The 18,954-nt window shown below is 37.5% G+C and overlaps 1 protein-coding gene across 2 annotated transcripts in view; it reads left to right on the forward strand.

Moving 5' to 3' along the window:
- Nucleotides 1-18,954, forward strand: part of LOC116503895 — a 35,658-nt gene that overhangs the window by 3,811 nt on the left and 12,893 nt on the right. Inside the window, exons 2-9 of one of the 2 annotated variants that reach the window (XM_032210610.1) lie at nt 3,169-3,276; nt 5,098-5,173; nt 6,882-7,038; nt 8,165-8,210; nt 13,524-13,582; nt 13,722-13,757; nt 16,182-16,234; nt 17,943-18,075. In XM_032210610.1, coding sequence (XP_032066501.1) covers nt 3,169-3,276; nt 5,098-5,173; nt 6,882-7,038; nt 8,165-8,210; nt 13,524-13,582; nt 13,722-13,757; nt 16,182-16,234; nt 17,943-18,075 — 668 coding nt within the window. The remainder of the gene's footprint in view (nt 1-3,168; nt 3,277-5,097; nt 5,174-6,881; nt 7,039-8,164; nt 8,211-13,523; nt 13,583-13,721; nt 13,758-16,181; nt 16,235-17,942; nt 18,076-18,954) is intronic. The other variant, XM_032210611.1, reaches the window with a different exon arrangement.

The raw sequence follows: 18,954 nt of genomic DNA on the forward strand, positions 1-18,954 counted from the left end.
AGTTCAGCCGAACTGATCTGAACCAGTAGGAACCCACCACTGGGCTGGACCCTATAAAGAATGACACCAGGATGACCATGGTGGATCTGAAGGAGGCAGTATGAGACAGAGGGGCATGGAGAGTGCTGATTCATAGAGTTGCTGAGGCTGGGACGTGACTGAATGGCTGATGACAATGATAATGGAGCCCAAATTAATTGATAGCATGATTGATAGGAGTTGATATAAAAGATTAAGAATTAATCCATGTCAGCCCAACATTTTTTATAAAGCCAGCTATTGTAGGCTGTTCCTGCAAATTCATTTCATATAAGAAACTGAATAGTAAACAGTTGGGATTATATTATGAGCTTCCATTTTATAGTCAGTGCCCTTTCTTGTGCAGTCTTAAGCTATTTATCCCTGGCTGTTCCTTGCAGGATTGTTGTGAAGATACCGCGATTGTAGAAATCAGAATGATCATTAGATAGCAGCAAAGAATTAGTCTTCTGTATTTTTCTGCTACCATATAGTAATGGCCCAGATTTTGACAGCCCAGATACGATAACTCTGTGTAATCACATGTACCACAATGTACCATGTAATTGAACATTTTGGAAAAATGTGAGATAATTATTATATGATAAATATAAAATAAGTACACAGTCATCATCTTTATAGAACAGAAAGAGACAATGGATCTGTTATACAGTATTGTTATTCCATTTAGTAAACAAAAATGTGGCAGGAAATCTCTTTCCCAAGATGGACAATGGGCTTGATGGGTGGAACAGTCAATATTTGCCTAACCGTGCCCATGGCTAATGACTTTTTGCATACATTCTTATTTATATTAAACATTTTTTTCTTCCTTTTGTAGGCCCAAAGTAGCAAAAGCATTTTACAAACGAAATGAATATCAGAAATTAGCCTTCATGTGCAAATCAATTAAAAGGGAAGACAGCCACCTTTAGAACATTTCCAGTGGAAGTGCTAGTTACTAATAAAATTAAAGCAGAAAGAGAGAGGGAAGTGAAATCCTGCTTCCTCAGAAAAATTGAGCCTTACTGAGTATAATGAGAATTGCATCTAAGTCCAGCACAATTTAAATAAATCACTTGATTTAATCTGTTTAATCTGTTTTAATCTATTGATTTCCTATGTGTTCTCGGCCAGCATTTAATGTTTTGCAACTGGACACTCCAAATTCTTTCTTCCAAATAAACATATGATTGCATGAATTCTGCAGGGATTCTCAGTCATCCAGGTCATGGTTATTCCAAAGGTGCTTTTTCAGGAGGCAACTGTCCATTCCATTCCCCATTATCTTGTCAGAGCTGAAGAAGCTTCTGGGATGAGAAGCGAAACGTCTTTAAAAGAAAAAAAAAACAAGAAAGTCCAGTTGCCTCCTGAAAAAAAGCACCTTTGGGATATAATAGCTTGATTTGCTATATGTTGTAATTTATTTCAAACTTACTTGTCCTAGTTTGCTATGCCTAAATTGCTGATGGACACAACATGGCATTTCTGTACCATATCATCTATAAAATTGCCTAAACTTTCAGTCAGGTTTAAGAGATCTCTTTTTATCCCCAGTGTAATGGGTTTTTAAATAATTAAAATAATGTATTAACATTTTTACTGTATAAAATGAGAAAAAAGGTTTGTCCCCAAAATCAGTGTGTACAATATTGTATTTCAAAAAAGGATTTTGCCTAGAGTTCTTCTGTTAGTGCAGCCTGCATTTGAAATTGCATTTGAAATTGTTTGTGCGAGTCAGCCTACATTTGGTATTGTTTACTAAGGTGACCAGATTTTCAGATTGGTAAAGAGGGTCACCTTTGACCGGGGCGGGAAGGGGGGGCACTTGATTAAAAATTTTATACTGAGCAACAAAAATGTTCATATAACACAAAAATAGTATTGTATTTTTTTTATTTCAACATAACTACAATTTACAAATATAAATTGTAACTCTTGCCAAACATCAACATTTTGATCACATGACCATGAGGATGCTGCAACGTTCACTAAGTGTGAAAATGGTTGCTAAGTGTAAAAAAATGGTCATCAGTCACTTTTTTCAATGCCATTGTAACTTTGGTCACTATACCACCTTTCTTGCCACAGTTCTTAAGTGAATAACTGCAGCTCATAAGTTAGTAACATAAGTGAATCTGGTTTCCCAAATTGCCTTTGTCAAAAGGCAATTAAAATGACCCCAGGACACTGAAACCATCATAAATACGAATCTGTTGCCAAACATCAAAATTTTGATCGCGTGACGATGAGGATGCTGCAACGGTCGCTAAGTGTGAAAAATGGTCGCTAAGTGTGAAAAATGGTCATCAGTCACTTTTTTCAATGCCATTGTAACTTTGGTCACTATTCCACCTTTCTTGCCACAGTTCTTAAGTGAATAACTGCAGTTGGTATTTTGTATTTTGGATAGAATCTTTTTTTAAATAGTCTAAGACAATTTAAAAAAAGAATCCACACAGAATAAAGCTATTTTAAAAAATCCTATGCACAATAAATAAAATATTATTTTAAAATACATTAAAAAAATAAAAGAAAAAACCCCAGCTCACTTACCAGCAGGCACAAGTCAATCCAGAATGATGTAGATGTTAATACAAAGAACTGATCAAATTAAAATGGTGAAATTAGTCAGGGAAATATTTTTCAAAGAAACTTTTGCCACCATTTTTTCTTCCACACGAGCCGACCTCCAACCTCTGTGCCCCTCCCCTCCGGAAAATCCAGGAAGTAACACTGGCGGCCCCTCTAGCCAAGTATTTCCTGGAGCTCTATGGTACTTGGTCATTTTTTCTTATAAAATGAGGTAAAAGGGGCGTGGGGGTCCGTTTTCTTGCTTTAAAGATTTAATATCTTCAATGAAAGTACTGAGACAGAGAGAGGGATTAGACAGGGTGTCTTTTGTCTTGCCCCGGTTAGGATTTCTTAAGCAAATCCACTGGGCTTTCAACATGAAGCCAGAAAATCGGGACTTTTTTAAAACGGCCCGGGACACGGGACAAATTGTTATAAAGCGTGACCGCTGAAATCGGGATGTCTGGTCACCTTATTGTTTACTCTAGTCAGACTCCATACTGGGGCAAATATTTTTAGATTCATTCTTTCCTTTTCCATTTGAAAATCAGTTTTATACATTCTATTTTCTTGCAGTGTGCATTCTCAAATTTCAGGAAAGCAATAGTCCTTACACAGATACCTGTCCTCATTTACAGTCCTTTTGCGAGATCCTGGAAATGATTCTTCGGAAAGGATTAAAACGTGAGTAACTTTTTTTGCTCCATAGCTTAATATTGAGAAATATACTTGAAAAGTTTTGAAGGCCTGACTTACAGAAAGTCATGCCAATTAGTCTTAAAATGGAAAAGGAAAAAAAGGATCTAAAAATATTTGCCTCAGTGTTGTGGCCCAGCAGGAGCCGGTGGAGCTGCCACCAGACTCCGACAGCGAGAGGCCCTATGAGTCGGCTCTGGAGGATGTGGAGGACCCTGGACAGGGTTCCGACTCTGAGCGGGGCGCAGAGAGACTGGTTGGCCACCAGGTGGCGCCTGAGCCTTGGACCAGTAGGGAGGAGACAAAGGAGAGTGATCCAGAAGCCAGCAGTGAGTTATTCCTGGATGCCTGGAATCGAAGAGCTAATAGGCATCAGGAACAGCTACACAAGTACAAGAGGTAATTGCGCTCAGCTGTTAGACTGTTAGACTGTCAGACTATAAAAAAGACTTCTTGTGCACACACTCCTCTTGCAGAAGTCAATGCATTGACTAAAGAGAACTGTTGTAACTAACTTGGCAGGCTGGATTGCTGCCAAGGTTTGTCTGAGTTGCTGCCAAGGTCCTTATTTGTTTGTTATGTTTGGCTTTCAGCCACCGAGGTTTTGGTTTCTTGCTATTAAAGTACATTCTAGTTAAGCTTGTCTCGGCTTTCATTACTGGACGGAGGAGGGGGTCAGAACACCTCAGTATGAAGTCTGACTATCATTAGCAATACCAAATTATTGTACATTGGGCCTTAGCAACCACTGGCTCAGGTGGGTTGCTCCCGGTTTGGCCCAGTTTGGCCGAACTGGTAGTGTTATTTTTGCTTGGGTCGCAGAACTGGCAGTGACCCAGACTGGCCACGTCCCCGAACCGGTTCTCCAGTGTCTTCTGCTGTTGCTCGCATGTTTCTGCGCATGCGCAGAACAATTTTTAATCAAATGCACATGCGTGAGCAATACGTGGCCAGTGCATGCAGTGAACTGGTACTAACCGGTTCAGAACCCACCCCTGCAGTGGCTGCACACATGGTTTATTATACTCTACTAATGGATTAGAAAGGGTATAAGGTAATGAATTAGTAATGAATTAGAAAGGATATAAGAAGTCATCTTTTGAACCAGGGCAGTAGTGGATTTCAATTTATTTTACTACCAGTTCACTTGTGTGCGTGCATGCACAGAAGTGTCCGGGCTGGTGGGCGGAGCTTTCTACCGCCACCACTACTGGTTCGCCCGATCCAGGGCAAACCGACAGAAACCCACCTCTGAACTAGGGTTCTCCAAAATTGGTAATTTTAAGATTTGTTCACTTCAAATCCCAGAATTCCTCAGCCAGCCAAAATTCAAATGAGGAATTTTTATATGTATGTTACAGGTTTAATCTATGTATTATAGATTCAATATTCTTCAGAATTCAGACTAAAACAGTTCTGTAAAATATAGTTTGCTAAACACATGACACCATTAGGAAACTCTTGCATCATTGTAACATTTATAAAGTTCCTGTCCTACAGGTTTCAACAATATATAAATATGAGTGGACAAATAGTAGTTTGTGCAAAAGAACCCCAAAATTGTTTTTAAATAATATACCACTTCTTTGCAATTGAGGAAGACACAAAACATTAATGTGTGCCCAAAATAGACCATGTCATTCTCTGTAACAGCACTCTGAACCTAAGGCAGCATCTAATTGTAGGTCTGCTAAAATGACTATCTCTTATCAGATGATAAAAAGTCATACTGCTGGTGTTTAGCTAAGGGATATGATCATCTTCCAGTCTTACAATTCTTTGTCAAGGATGTCTTTTTGCCTTCTTCAGAATCAGTTCTGGGATTCAAGAGGAAGGACTATTGGCACTGGCTAGAGCAGCTTCCACAGCAGGAGACCCACCATAGGTAGGTGGTCTCTTGTAGCCTTTTATGATGTTGTAAACAGGAACTCAGAATATTGGGTTTTGGTCTTTCACTGTTGCAATTTTAACTCAAATTTCCGAGACTTGATTTCCTTCTATCGTTCACATCCAATGCAATTTCATGTCTGCTGGAGGAGGAGGAGTCCCATATTGGAAGAGTACCGGTAGGGAATAACAAGTCAGAGATGCTCTAGAGGAGGAGAGAAGGAAGATAGAGGTGAGGAGAGAAAGAGGGAAGGGAGAAGGAGAGAAGGGGAGAGGGTAGGAAAGGGAAGAGGAAGAGAGGAGTAGGGAGAGGTAAGGGAAGAAGGAAGGGAAAGAAGAGAGGAAGGAAGAAAGTAGAGAAGGGAGGAAGGGTGAAAAGAAAGGGAAAAGAAGGTGGTGTCAAAACAGGCGAGGCATGGTAAACAAAGCAACCCAAACGGTATGTTATAACCCCTGTAAATGGAATGTATAAGAACGACAAATGGAAAAAAGAATAATAACTATGTGAATGTATACCTATAATTGTATATAGAGAACAAAAAATTAAAAAAAAATTATAAAAAGAGATGCTCTAACTTAATACCTATCACACTTACAGTATTACAGGTTTCACTGACACCGTACCCATGAATGCTTTTGAATTAGGCATGGAGAAATTGTAGTTTTTGTTATTTAAGTTTCAACATAATTTTAATGAAACAGTAGGGTGAAATATTTTCTTTTGGTAAGGAATTCACAGCTGCTAAAATCTCTGACTTGTATCAGAGAAAGAATTCGTGGAAGGTACATACAAGTAATCTTCATTCAGTGACCATTTGAATAAGGGGACTGCCAACTATTCCTCATAGTGCAGAATCCTTACATTCACATGATCTCAAATTGGGTGCTTGGTAACTGCTTGCAGTTATGACAGATGCGGCATCTCACAGTCACATTTATCACCATTTGCAGTCTTCACTGCTGTCTTCTGACAAGCAAAGTCAATGGGGAAATATCTACCACATTGTTTCCGAATGTCAATCAAGAGCTTACACTGGCCCAGTGTCTGATTTTTTTCAACATAGACGACCCTGTCCTTGAATGGCTGGGTGGACTGCACTTAACATTTGAACTACTATAAGTCCATGTATTTGGCATACGCTGAATAAAATAAATAAATGGGGAAGCTGGCAGGAGGTCACAAACGGCAATCATGTGATCAAAGGACACTGCAACTGTGCAGGGTTTGCCTAATGATGGCAGTTGGAATTGGTGCAACTGTCATTGTAACCAGACATGGTCATGTGATATCATGTTTTGCAGCTGCATCACACAGCAATGAAGTTCCCAATTGCCATAGTTAAAGGGAGGACCGCCTGTATTATTTTGTACCCATTTTAACAATATCGAAACAACATTTAAAAATATTGAATTGTTGTGTCCAAGCCATGGCAACCATGCAGTGTCAATCATCACCAGTGGGTGCCAGGATTGGCTGACTCGCGTGGGCGTCGTCAACAGGAGCACATCTTTGATTGGTTGCCGGTTTGACAGCTGCACTATAAATAGCTATCAAACCGGAGTTCTTGGTTCTGTTCTAGTTAGATCGTTGTAGTTAACAATAAAGAGTGTTGTTCAAAGAACGATCGCCTCAGTCAATTCTCATTACTCTAAATACATAATATGAATAGCAGAGACTGTGTTAACAAGAACTTTTCCACTTGTAGTAGGACCCTTCTGTCCATGATGATTGAGAAAACGAGTTCTTGTGAGAAGGTGCTGACAGCCCAAGGAAGAGGGCGGTACTTCCTGCGTCTGGCTTTGAATGGGAAGTTATTAGCAGTTGCTGTTCAGCAGCTCACCAGAACTCCCAGGCTGCTTGAGGTGATTAAATAATCCAGAGGAATTAAGAAGATAAATTGAATAACTACCATCCATTGATTTGTGTCTTTGTCTCTTTGATTAAGTTTGAACACTAGATACAGGTAGTCTTCAATTTATGACCACAATTGGAACTAGAATTTCTAGTTGATGTGGTTGTAAAGCAGGCCATCACGTGATTGGTTCCAATGTTGGAATACTTATCTCCTATAATTAGTATGATTTGCGGGGGGGAGGTCAACAAGGTTTTGAAACGTGTGGAGAATAGATCTGTACCATTGTACCATTGATTGCCTTGGACTTCAACAATCCAAAGTCAGGGGTTGAACTGGAAGACCTCCCTTCTAGCCTTATGGTTCCAACTGAGATAGGTCTATCATTTTAGTGTTGCATCTGAATACTGAATCTGACATGCTTTTCTTAATAATAACAACTACAGTATTTTGCTTATGTTTTTCTTTGTCTACGAAGATCTGGTGCTTCCTGGATACAAAATGACCCATTCCAGTTCATTTCAGTTTGTTGATTTCCAAAATGACATTTTGACATTTCTGCTCTGCTAACATCTAGGGTTTTTTGCTTTATGTTCTGCCATTCCATATACAAATGGTGCAGACATCTTTCCACCACTGATCTTTGCTTTTCCTCCCAGGCACAGCTGCAGTCAGACATCATTTGAACTTTAATCTAATTACATCAAAGGACCCGTGCTCCTTGTACTTGTCCTCTGCTTTTCTCTGGTAGCCCGCTGGATGCCTTCTTAATGGAAAGCTCATGTTAGAATATCATGTTGACATTATTCTGACTGGAAATGTCAATCATTGGGTTTTTTTTCTTAGAAAAATGGAGTGGGTTACTATTTTTACGTCCTGTGAAGTCTTGATAGTTTTCCAATACTAGTCTACATTTAACATGCCAGGTTTCAAATTTATGCTCTTGCTTGATTTTCACTTATTATGTCTTATTACGATATACATGTTTCATATTTAAACATCTGTATTATAATAAATTATTTTATTTAAATTATTCTTAGTGTACTGCATGCTTGTTTTTATCATCTGATTTCAGTGTTATGAAATTATTTAAATTATCCTTAGTGCACTACATGTTTGTTTTTATGTGATTTCAGTGTTATGATCCAATAACTTCTATCCTGAGCAATGAAGAATTTTCAGGTAAGATTCTGTTCTATCATTATGCTACCCTCTCAAGATGCCTCCTTGCATACATCATTGTACTGTATTGACATTTTTAGGCAGTAACTGAAGGAGTGAATTTTATTTAGCCCATAAAACAATGGACCACCCTTTAAAGGCCAAAGGCAGCATGAACATTTTTCAAGAGTAAGAGGCCATAAAGTGACAGTCCCAACTCATATATTTTTGTAAAAGTGGCTTTTCATGGGTATCTTTTTTTTTTTTTTGCTTTAAGCATGATGTGCCTATTTTCAGGTTTACACTGTAGTTTTCATCTCCCACCACCTACTTTTAAAAAAAATATTTTTAAACACAAATAATACAAACAGTACATATACAACTGAATACAAAAGAAGAAGAAAAAGAAAAAGAGAAAAAGAGAATATTACCGTGCAACCCCCACTCCCTGGACACCTTTCTCCCCCCGCCCTCATTATATTCCAAATGTGCCCTTATACTCTCCAAAACAACATATATTCTTGAGTAGGTTTATTCCCTTTGCCTTCTACCAACACTGATTTTATAAAATCCCCCCATGTTCCATTATAATTATTTACTTTAATCATCCCTTTTTAAGCTTAATTTCTGTTGTTAATTTATCATTTGTTGCCATACTGCAAATTTCATTATACCACTCATTTTTTTGAGTATTCCAATCTTGTCCCCAATATTTAGCCATCCCTAATCCCTCTACCTACTTCAACTTGGCAAGAAGTTGTGCCATTAAGTTCCAACAATCCTAGCAAAGAATAGGTTGTGAAAGCTATAAAAAAAGAATTGAAGCCCTGAGGCGGCAGGTTTTCTACTCCTGACCTAAAAAGTTTGCAATCATAATATTAAATTTTTTAAAAAATATTATATGGTTCCTTTGGTGTGGAGTTTTATTACGCAATGGCCCTGCTTCATTTACAAGCTCTTCCAGGAGTGGGGGAGAAAGTTCAAACAATGTGTACTTCTTTCCAGTTTCCCACTGTTTCTTTCTGTATTGCACTGCTCCCTCAGTCATGTGATTGCAATTCAGGTAACCAGGTCACATTACAATTGGTTGCGATGTCCTACCTGCATTGAAAGCAGCTGAGGATACTCACCTTAGTGACAGGTGACCCCTATTGCACCACACAGCACAGTTGTTGTTAATAGATTTTTTACCAAACAGAAGTATCATGTTTCAGGATACTTCTGTTTGGTAAAAAATCTATTAACAACAACTGCTCTGCTTTTTAATGGGCAATAGGAGTCACCTGTCACTAAGGTGTATATCCTCAGCTGTTTTCAATGCAGGAAGGACATCACAACCAATTGTAATGTGACCTGGTTACCAAGTACCTGAATTGCAATCAGGTGACTGAAGGAGTAGTGCAATACAGGTAGTTCTCAACTTACGACCACAATTGAGCCCAAAACTTCTGTTGCTAAGTGAAATATTTGTTAAGTGAATTAGGAACTTTGTTGCTATAGTTGTTAAGTGAATCACTACGGTTGCTAAGTTAGTAACATGTCTGTTAGGTGAATCTGACTTCCCCATTGACTTTGCTTGTCAGAAGGTTACAAAAAGAGATTTACATGACCCCACGACCCTGCAACCGTCATAAAAATGAGTCAGTTGCCAAGTGTCTGAATTTTGATCAGGGGACCATGGGGATGCTGCAACGGTCGTAAGTGTGCAAAATGGTCGTAAGTCACTTTTTTCAGTGACATAACTTTGAACTGTTGTAAGTCAAGGACTACCTGTAGTTGTAACGATGAAGATGGGTTGTAAAATCACTTTTTCCAAGGCTGTCAATACAGTATCATTGCCCTTTGGAAATTGATTAATTTCACCTAGCTCATAAGTCTGCACATACATTTATGCCTAGAAGGTTGGCAGCTTTTATTGTAATAGTTTTTAAAAATACAAGTGCAGGTAGTTCTTGACTTACAATTGTTCATTTAGTGACTGTTCAAAGTTACAATGGCACTGAAAAAAATTGACATGACCATTTTTCACACATGATCAAAATTTAGCAACTGACTCTTATTTATGATGGTTGCAGTATCCTGGGATCATGTGAACTGCTTTTGCAACCTTTTGTCGAGCAAATGGGGAAACAAGGTTCACTTAACGACCAAGTTACTAACTTAAGAACTGCAAGAATTCACTTAACAACTGTCACTAGAAAGGGTGCAACAAATGTCTCACTTAACAACCAATATTGGCCTCAATTGTGGTTGCAAGTCAAGGACTATCTATAACTTAAATTTTGCCAGGTCTCTAGAAAACATTCAGTCCAAAAAAATATTAGTGGCCATTTGTTATTGTGTTAGATTTAAAGGAGACCAAATATTCGGTTTTAATCACTGTATTTTTCAGAGTATAAGACGCACCAAGATTTTGAAGAGGCATATTTTTTAAAAAAATGCTTGCACTCTGCAGACCTCCCGTAAACAGCATGTTTTTCATCAAAAAAGGGCATACTTAGCCTTTAGGAGGCTTGTAGAGTGCTTCTGGGGACCAGCCCCCCCCCCCCCCCCCGCAAAATGAGCAAAAAACTTGCCATTTTCTGCAAAAATGGGCCTGTTTTTTGTCAAAAAAAGGGCATGCATAATCTTTAGGAGTGCTTCTGGGGGCGGGGGGGGGGGCAAAAACAAGCAAAAACACGCCCATTTTTCACTCATTTTTGCCCTCCCCAGCCCCCTGGAGCACTCTGGAAGCCTCCCTAAAGGCTATGCATGGCCATTTTTGCAAAGGGGGCGGGTTTCAGGAGGCAAAAAAATGCTGTATTCAGTGTAGAAGATGCACCCAGATTTTCACCCTCTTTTTTTGAGGGAAAGAGGTCCGTCTTATACTCCAAAACATACGGTACTCTGTTTTGTATCTCTTGAATAGCCTTATTCATTCTTTTTCCTTTCCTCCATTTCCCCTTTTCTATTTTCTTCATTTTTTACATTGTGTAGCTCCTTTTTTTCTCGCATTGCTTTCTTTTAGCTCTTGTTTGATTCTTTTTTGTTCCTTTATATATCCTAAAACTCTCAGAATCTTATGCTGATCTCTCTTATTTAGAATCTTCTTTCACAAACAAGGAGAAAAAGTGCTAATATGGCTTTTCACAACCCAGTGCTCTCCAGATACGCAGGCCACCAACAGTGTAGTGTACAATTTAATTTCATGGCATCATTCCCTAATAACTTTGGGATATCTTATTCCCTACCATCTAAATTAAAGAAACACATTTTGCTGCCAGTAAGAGTTTACAGTTATCTCTTGCTGTGAAGAAACTTTCCCCATACAGATGTAGAAAGGTGCAAATCCATCTTGTCTTCATCAAACTTTTATATGGGGATTCAGATAATTTGGAGGTTGCACATCACCTATTTTCAAGGCATTTTATGAAGCACTTGGCTATACGTTCCAATCATCTTGTGAGGCACCCTGAGTTGCTATTTCATTAAAAGATCTGTGAAGGAAGAGTAAAATAAGAATTTAATTAAGTGATTGGAGGCTTTAAGCGCAGCATAAAAACCATAGAGGTGCTGGTTAATGTTATTTATTTATTTATTTATTTATTTATTTATTTATTTATGAATGAATGAATGAATGAATGAATGAATGAATGAAATTTATACCATCTTACCCCAAGGTAATGGTTGGGAGAATAAGTCCAGGACATCTGGAAAATAGCATGAGAACATGAGAAAATAAGTTTAGTATAAATTTGTTAATTTTGAAAAATCATGATAGTAAATAACCTTGAATTGTAAAATGTTCTGCACAGATATAAAATTGATGTTTGGTGAATGTGATACAATATCTGTAGATCATGGAAATAAAACGCAAATGTAATGCTTAGGGTTAGCAAATGGCTCAACCTAAACAATGAATAAAGCAAAGATGTGTGATGTTAAAGTGTTTGTGGCAATATTGCAGGTTTGTTGGAAACCTATACTGTTGTATCAAAACAATGCCATGTTGGGCTCCCAAATGATTTGAAGTGAATGTTAGATAAAATTGAGGGGCCCATAAACTGAATGGATCTGAAACTTAATATATAAAAGGCCAAGGAATTGTATTTTACAGGGAAGATTGAGTTGAAGAATAAAGGGGGGGGGGAGACGGACAAGAAAAGCAGAGGAATTTGTATACCTGGCAAAACGTATAATAAAGATTGATAAAGCGAATGGACAAAATTGATAAATGCTGGTTGAAAAGTGAAGAGCTGTATGAGTTCTGCTGTGAAAAACGAATGATGAAAGAAACCAAAAAATTTTATTAGAGCATATTTCTGCCCGATTTTTATATGCAAGTGAAAGTTGGGTATGTTAGGACAAACAGAAATAAAGAGAGGTAACTTAGGAACTGTGTGGCAAAACAAGAGGTTTGTCAAGAATGAATAAGTGCTAAAATAGTGTGACAGAGAATACAAACATAAAGTGATCAGTACCAATAAAAGGTAGGTTGAGATGACTTGGTAATATAGGTGCTCAGAGTTGCTCCTGATAGCAAGATACAGTAATAGGAGCTGTGGTAGCGCAGTGGTTAGAATGCAGCATTGCAGGCTAACTCACTGCTCACTGCCAGGAGTTCAATTCTGATCTGCTCAAAGTTGACTCAGCCTTCCATTCTTCTGAAGTCAGTAAAATGAGAACCCAGATTGTTGGGAGCAATATGGTGACTCTAAACCGCTTAGGGAGGGTTGTAAAAGCACAATGAAGCGGTACATAAGTCTAAGTGCTCTTGCTCTTGCTATAAATTTCATAAATAAAATATAGGCAGAATGAATGAATTGGACTATTTAAAATATTTGAAGGATTGAAAGGAAAGGAAGAGCAGAAATCGTGATTGGAAGGAACTGAGAAGTCCCTCGGAAAGAGAAGGGCCAGAATTATGAACAGCAATGTTAATGTATGAAATGGTGTATGACTGTGGTAGAAATAAGAATAGAAATATATAGAGAGAGGAATAGTGAATGATGGCCATGAAAATTAGATGTAGCTTTATTTCCTTTTCTTATCTCATGGCTTGATTTCCTTGGCCTTAAGTAGTTTACCCCTTTCAGCAGTTTGTGTGAAGGCACTTATCCTGAAAGTGCATAGCATTATGGGTATGAATATATATTTCCTCCTCCTCACTTTAGTTTTTAAGTGCTTGTCTTCTGATCTGAGATTAAAGTACATTTTGCTAGTTTATAATCTTGCCTGTGTTTGACATTTTCTTGAATATTATCTTGGAAATTCTGAATCTCACTGCAACAAGATGTCCATTTGTTGTGATTGGATAATGACCTAAAATCCTTTTTTTTTTTTTTTACTTTCCAGAGCCTTTCTTCTCCATGATGCTGGTGGTTACAGAAATGAATTTCTTCCTAGATTTGCAGGTACCGTAGTTGATATCTTTGGATCATGTTTTTTTTAAATCTTCCTTATGATGGATTTATTGTTATTCCTGCTGTTTTTCATCCTTTCTATTTAATCACTAATTATGGGGGTTACAGATTGTTGAATATCTGTTTGCAGAATTCCAGTTTCTTGGATGAAAGCTGGCAACTTCCGGTAAGAGATATTTAATTTTCCTTTCTTTGATGCTATCTACTATATAATTAATTATGTTATCCTGTTCTGATTTGTAACTCATAATATTCTGCTGTTGTCTTTTTTTACTGATCATGCAAGCCTTAACATTTTCATGATAGGAAAACCAAACTGGCATTTCATCTTTGGGGCTAGAATTTAATTTTTATACTACCTTACATAGAAATGGTGACAGGAACTCTTAGAAATCTGCATTTGGAGCATATTTTTGAATTTGATCATGAGCTTTTAATGTGCTTTCTAATCATGCATCCAATCTCAGTTATAAAAAAAATTCTATGAAATTTGAGTCTCAAGTTCAAACAGTATTGTTTCCATTATCTATGTTTTTGTTGACATTTTAAGCATTTGTCTTTTCTGTATTTCAATTTGATTTAGAGCTGGCTTTTACTGGATCATGGAAACAGGCTGTCAGTTTGATAATTGTTCTTAAATTGTATCTGCTATAAACATGTTTATACTCTTTTGTGGAAAGAAAAGATTACAATGGTAAGATCAAAATAGTTTCATCCTATCAAATTGGGCCTTAGGCTGGCCCAGTATGTTTCTAAACCATGCTGGATTTTGTGCATTAAATTGAGTTAGGCTTCTGCATTTGCATAATTATGACTTCTTTACAACTCCTTTAGCATGACTAATTGGGAGAGGTGCTGGAAGCAACATATAGAAATGCTATGATTGGTTCCCCCTTTTAGCTCTTAAGATCAAGGATAATTTAATTCAAGTTGTGATGAAACTGAATCTGCCTTAGAATTCTACTTTCCCTATAATTAATGATTTTGTTTCACCTATAATTGCAAGTCTGTTTTTTCCTTTGTGAATAAATGGAGATTTCCAGAGTTCAAGGACCTTCATAAAGTTCCTTTCAAGTGCTTATGTTCAAAGAAACGTGCATATAATTTCCCCATATTTAGTAAACATGTAAAGGTAATGGTTCCCCTTGCACATATGTGCTAGTCGTTCCTGACTCTAGGGGGTGGTGGTCATCTCTGTTTCAAAGCCAAAGAGCCAGTGCTGAACCAAAGTCTCAGTGGTCATGTGGCTGGCATGACTAAACACCGAAGGCACACATAGCTCTGTTACCTTCCCACCAAAGGTGGTCCCTATTTTTCGACTTGCATTTTTACATGCTTTCAAACTGCTAGGTTGGCAGAAGGTGGAGCAAGTAATGGGAGCTCACTCCATTACACGGTGCTAGGGATTCGAACTGCTGAACTGCCGACTTACTGATCGACAAGCTCAGCACCTTAGCCACTGAGCACCATGTCCCTTAAACATTATAGGTATATAAATAAAACATATATACAAATAAAACAAAGTAAACACGATAGGTATACAAATCATTTATTTGTTCTAGTCTTCCCCATTTATTTATAACTTGAAACTCTTGACTCAGTTCTATCAAATACAGCAATCTTCACTACTTTAGTTATATTATTATTAAATTAATTTTGGAATCTATATGGCTTGTGAATATACAGCTTTATTTTAATTTTTTTGCATATCATCCAGGTTCTTAACTAATGGTATGGCATCATATGCATAAGAAATCCATATCCCAATCAACATACCTCTAACATCACCGTTCTGTTTATCTTATCCTTAAGTACAGCAAAGGAAACATTACATGTCCTTATCTTACACTTCCTCAATGTTAGACCTTTTGCTAAGCATTCCATTTATCTTATTTACCAATGTACAGTTGTTGTCATGCTCAACAACTGTGAACTTAATGTAAAACATTTCAAATTGAAGGTTTTCATTTTATTATAGGGTTTCTCAAAATCAAATGTATAATAAACCTAATTTCTTACATTCATACATTTCTTCTAATAACAATTACAATTGTGTTCTGTGGCACACTATACTTTATTCATTGTCACCTTATGAAAGAATAAACTCACCAGTTAAGCATTTATCTTTGTCTCCTGACACCCAGAGCTTAACTTGGCATTTTTAGTCACATTTTAATATTATTTTATGATGTTACTAATAAAATGCCCAGAATTACTGAGGTGAGATGGGCAGGTACATATCAGATGATAGATAGATAGATCGATAGATCGATAGATCGATAGATCGATAGATAGATAGATAGATAGATAGATAGATAGATAGATAGATAGATGGATGATAGACAGACAGACAGACAGACAGACTGACTGACTGACTGACTGACTGACTGACTGACTGACTGACTGACTGACTGACTTGCCACCTTCATATGGCACTTCATCCCATCTAATGGAAGCTACATAAGAGTGGTAGTATTTAGAGGCCCGATTGGAAGCAAAATGTCCTATTTTTTTGTCAATGATGAAAGCTTGATGAAGGAGAATTCCTTCAAATATGCTGGAAGTTCTAATGACAAATCGTGTTTTCCAGGTATGCCAGACTTATGAAACTGTCCCTTGCCGGGAATTGGGAATGGTGCTGAGGTAAGAGATTTGACCCTTTCATGTATGGCATTCTGATCCTTGGTTTTAGCAGCCATTAAGATCCAATCAATAAAACAATTGCTGGATTCATAGATCATGCCAAGCTATGATTTTTAATTGTGGTTTATTGAATAAAGCACAGTAACTGGGTTCACATACAACAATAAGTCATAATAAACCATGGTTTACAAAACATTATGTCAAAGCAATCTGACAAAGCAATTCAGCAATCAGCTGAAATACTTTCTCAGGTGGATATAATTGGGCCAGGTACTACCATATTGGCTTGTCTATTATGAGTTCAAAGAATCAAGTTTACGTTAATGAGTTCCTTGTATATAGACCAAAGATATTAAACTCCGCATCCATCAGTAAATCAAGAATAGATACCCTGTTTCTGTTAATAGTGGCATATCATTAAACCACTGAACATTGTTTAGCATTTTCTTATTAGAAAGAAGAACATGTTTTTTGTGTATAAATTACCTCCTCCAAATTCTGACACCTGTCCAATATAACTTTACATGTGGTATTTTGAACTTAGTGGTGGATGAGCTAAACAAAATTATGGACAGGAAAACATTTACTTTCAAAGTATTGCTTCTCTGCTCAAAATTAATGCTACAGTATTTTTAACTATTTCCAGTATATGTTTATATCTTAACAACAACTGAACCTCTTTGCAGTGTTTCAACCTAATGCATCTCCAATGGCAAGTGCTCCCAAGAAGCTAGTCATTTGAACTGGGGCCTCTTCAATTAATTCAGTACTTTTATCGTATCAAATTTCCACTTCCGTTCCTTTTCCTAAGAATTTTTTTAACATCAGAGCTTCATCTCAAGTTAATTTCCAGTACAATATGTAACCAGTTTCAGGGTGTTTTGTTATACAACTTCCACCATGCCTTAGCATTAGCTTTACTGACCAGTACAAATGGGAATGTAATCTAAATCAGGGGTCTCCAACCATGGCAACTTTAAGCCTGGCAGAATTCAACTCCCAGAATTTCCCAGCCAGCAAAGCATTCTGGGAGTTGAAGTCCTCCAGGCTTAAAGTTGCCAAGGTTGGAGACCCCTGATCTAAACCATTCAAACAAAAAACTACCTCTACAAGATCTGGTTTCTCGGCCACGTGTCCACTAACTCTTGTTGATACACAGGCATTTTTGGTCTGGTTTGGTTTTTACTCTCTTACCAACATTTTGTAACAAGCTTCAGTTTACCAAAGTATTCAAGTTTGGAAGAAGGATAAGACTTTGTATGTTGCTGGGCCACCTGCATCATTGGCCTCTAGGTGGAACTCCCTTGGTCTCTTAGGGGCCATGGTGGCACAGCGATTAGAATGCAGTACTGCAGACTAATTCTGCTGACTGCCGATTGCCAGCAGTTCGGCAGTTCGAATCTCACCAGCTCAAGTTTGACTCAGCCTTCCATCCTTCTGAGGTCAGTAAAATGAGGACCCAGATTGTTGGGGGCAATAGACTGACTCTGTAAACTGCTTAGAGAGAGCCTCTGAAGCACTGTGAAGAGGTATATAAATCTAAGCGCTATTGCTGTTATATGTGTTTGAATTGTGACTAATCAGTGTATTATTTTCCTAATCTGCTGTACCCGACCTCATTATTTTCTTCATTACTTTCTTTTGTTTGAGTCTCTAATAATTCAATTCTTCAAGGATAATTCTTTTTTCTTCTTCTTTTTTATATCAGGTATTTAAATGGACGGATTTTCATAATAGAAGTGCTTCCAAAGAGTCAAGCAGAGGTGGATGAGGTAGTACTAGTTGGAGATGTCATTGATGAGATAAATGGAGCTTCATTGAGGAATGCTTGCAATGGACAGGTATGGGAGGGAGGAACATCCAGATCCCTGGAGATGGAGGAGGGAAAGTTGATGTATTGTCTATTATCTTGACCTGAAAAGAAATGGACGAGATGGCTGTGCATTGTTGCTATGGGAACTGTACTGAACAAAAACTCTTGGGTTTGACCTGGAGATCAAGATGAAAAATCAAGGCAGGAGGGATGTAGAAACGTACCTGGTTTTTAAAATCTTTTTAATATTTATGAGATTTCTACTTGTTATTTAAGATTTCAGTAATGTAAACTTTGGATATCACTGGTTTATTTAAAGACTAACTAAAGAGTTAAAACTGTACCCCACTATTAGCATACTTCCCCATCTCCTCTCCATCCATATTACCCCTCCAGGAGATGACCTTCTGTGGGAATCAACATAGAATGTTCAAATACAAACTTACAAGGTCTGTTGCATGGAGATCATGAAGAAGAATGAATGGGTGGCTTACTTGGAATAGCGATGCTTAGTATCAGATGTGCAATGACTATTCAGTCTACCCTATCTTCCTCAGAACAGACAATTTATTTCTAGTCTTATCTCAGGCACAGCATGCTGATGACCAAGACTGTTTTATACAGTATGTAAAAAAAATAAATAGAGAAAAAGAGAGAGGGAACCTGTCAAAGCCAAAGAACACTTTGAAATAATGATCCTTAGCATTTCAAAACATAAAGAATAACAATTAAAATGAAGTGTGGCTAAAGAACATGTCATACTTTGAACTTTTTAAAGGAAGAGAAGATTTTAAAAAATTATCCGATCGTGTGTGTCTGTGTGTGTAGGCAGGCTTTTCTTAAGAGGATGGTCCCAACTCATTGTAATCTTTATACTAAGAGCCAATTTAATTCTTTCAATCTATCT

This window comes from Thamnophis elegans, chromosome 2 (assembly GCF_009769535.1).
Source record: "Thamnophis elegans isolate rThaEle1 chromosome 2, rThaEle1.pri, whole genome shotgun sequence".
Taxonomy (NCBI): domain Eukaryota; kingdom Metazoa; phylum Chordata; class Lepidosauria; order Squamata; family Colubridae; genus Thamnophis; species Thamnophis elegans.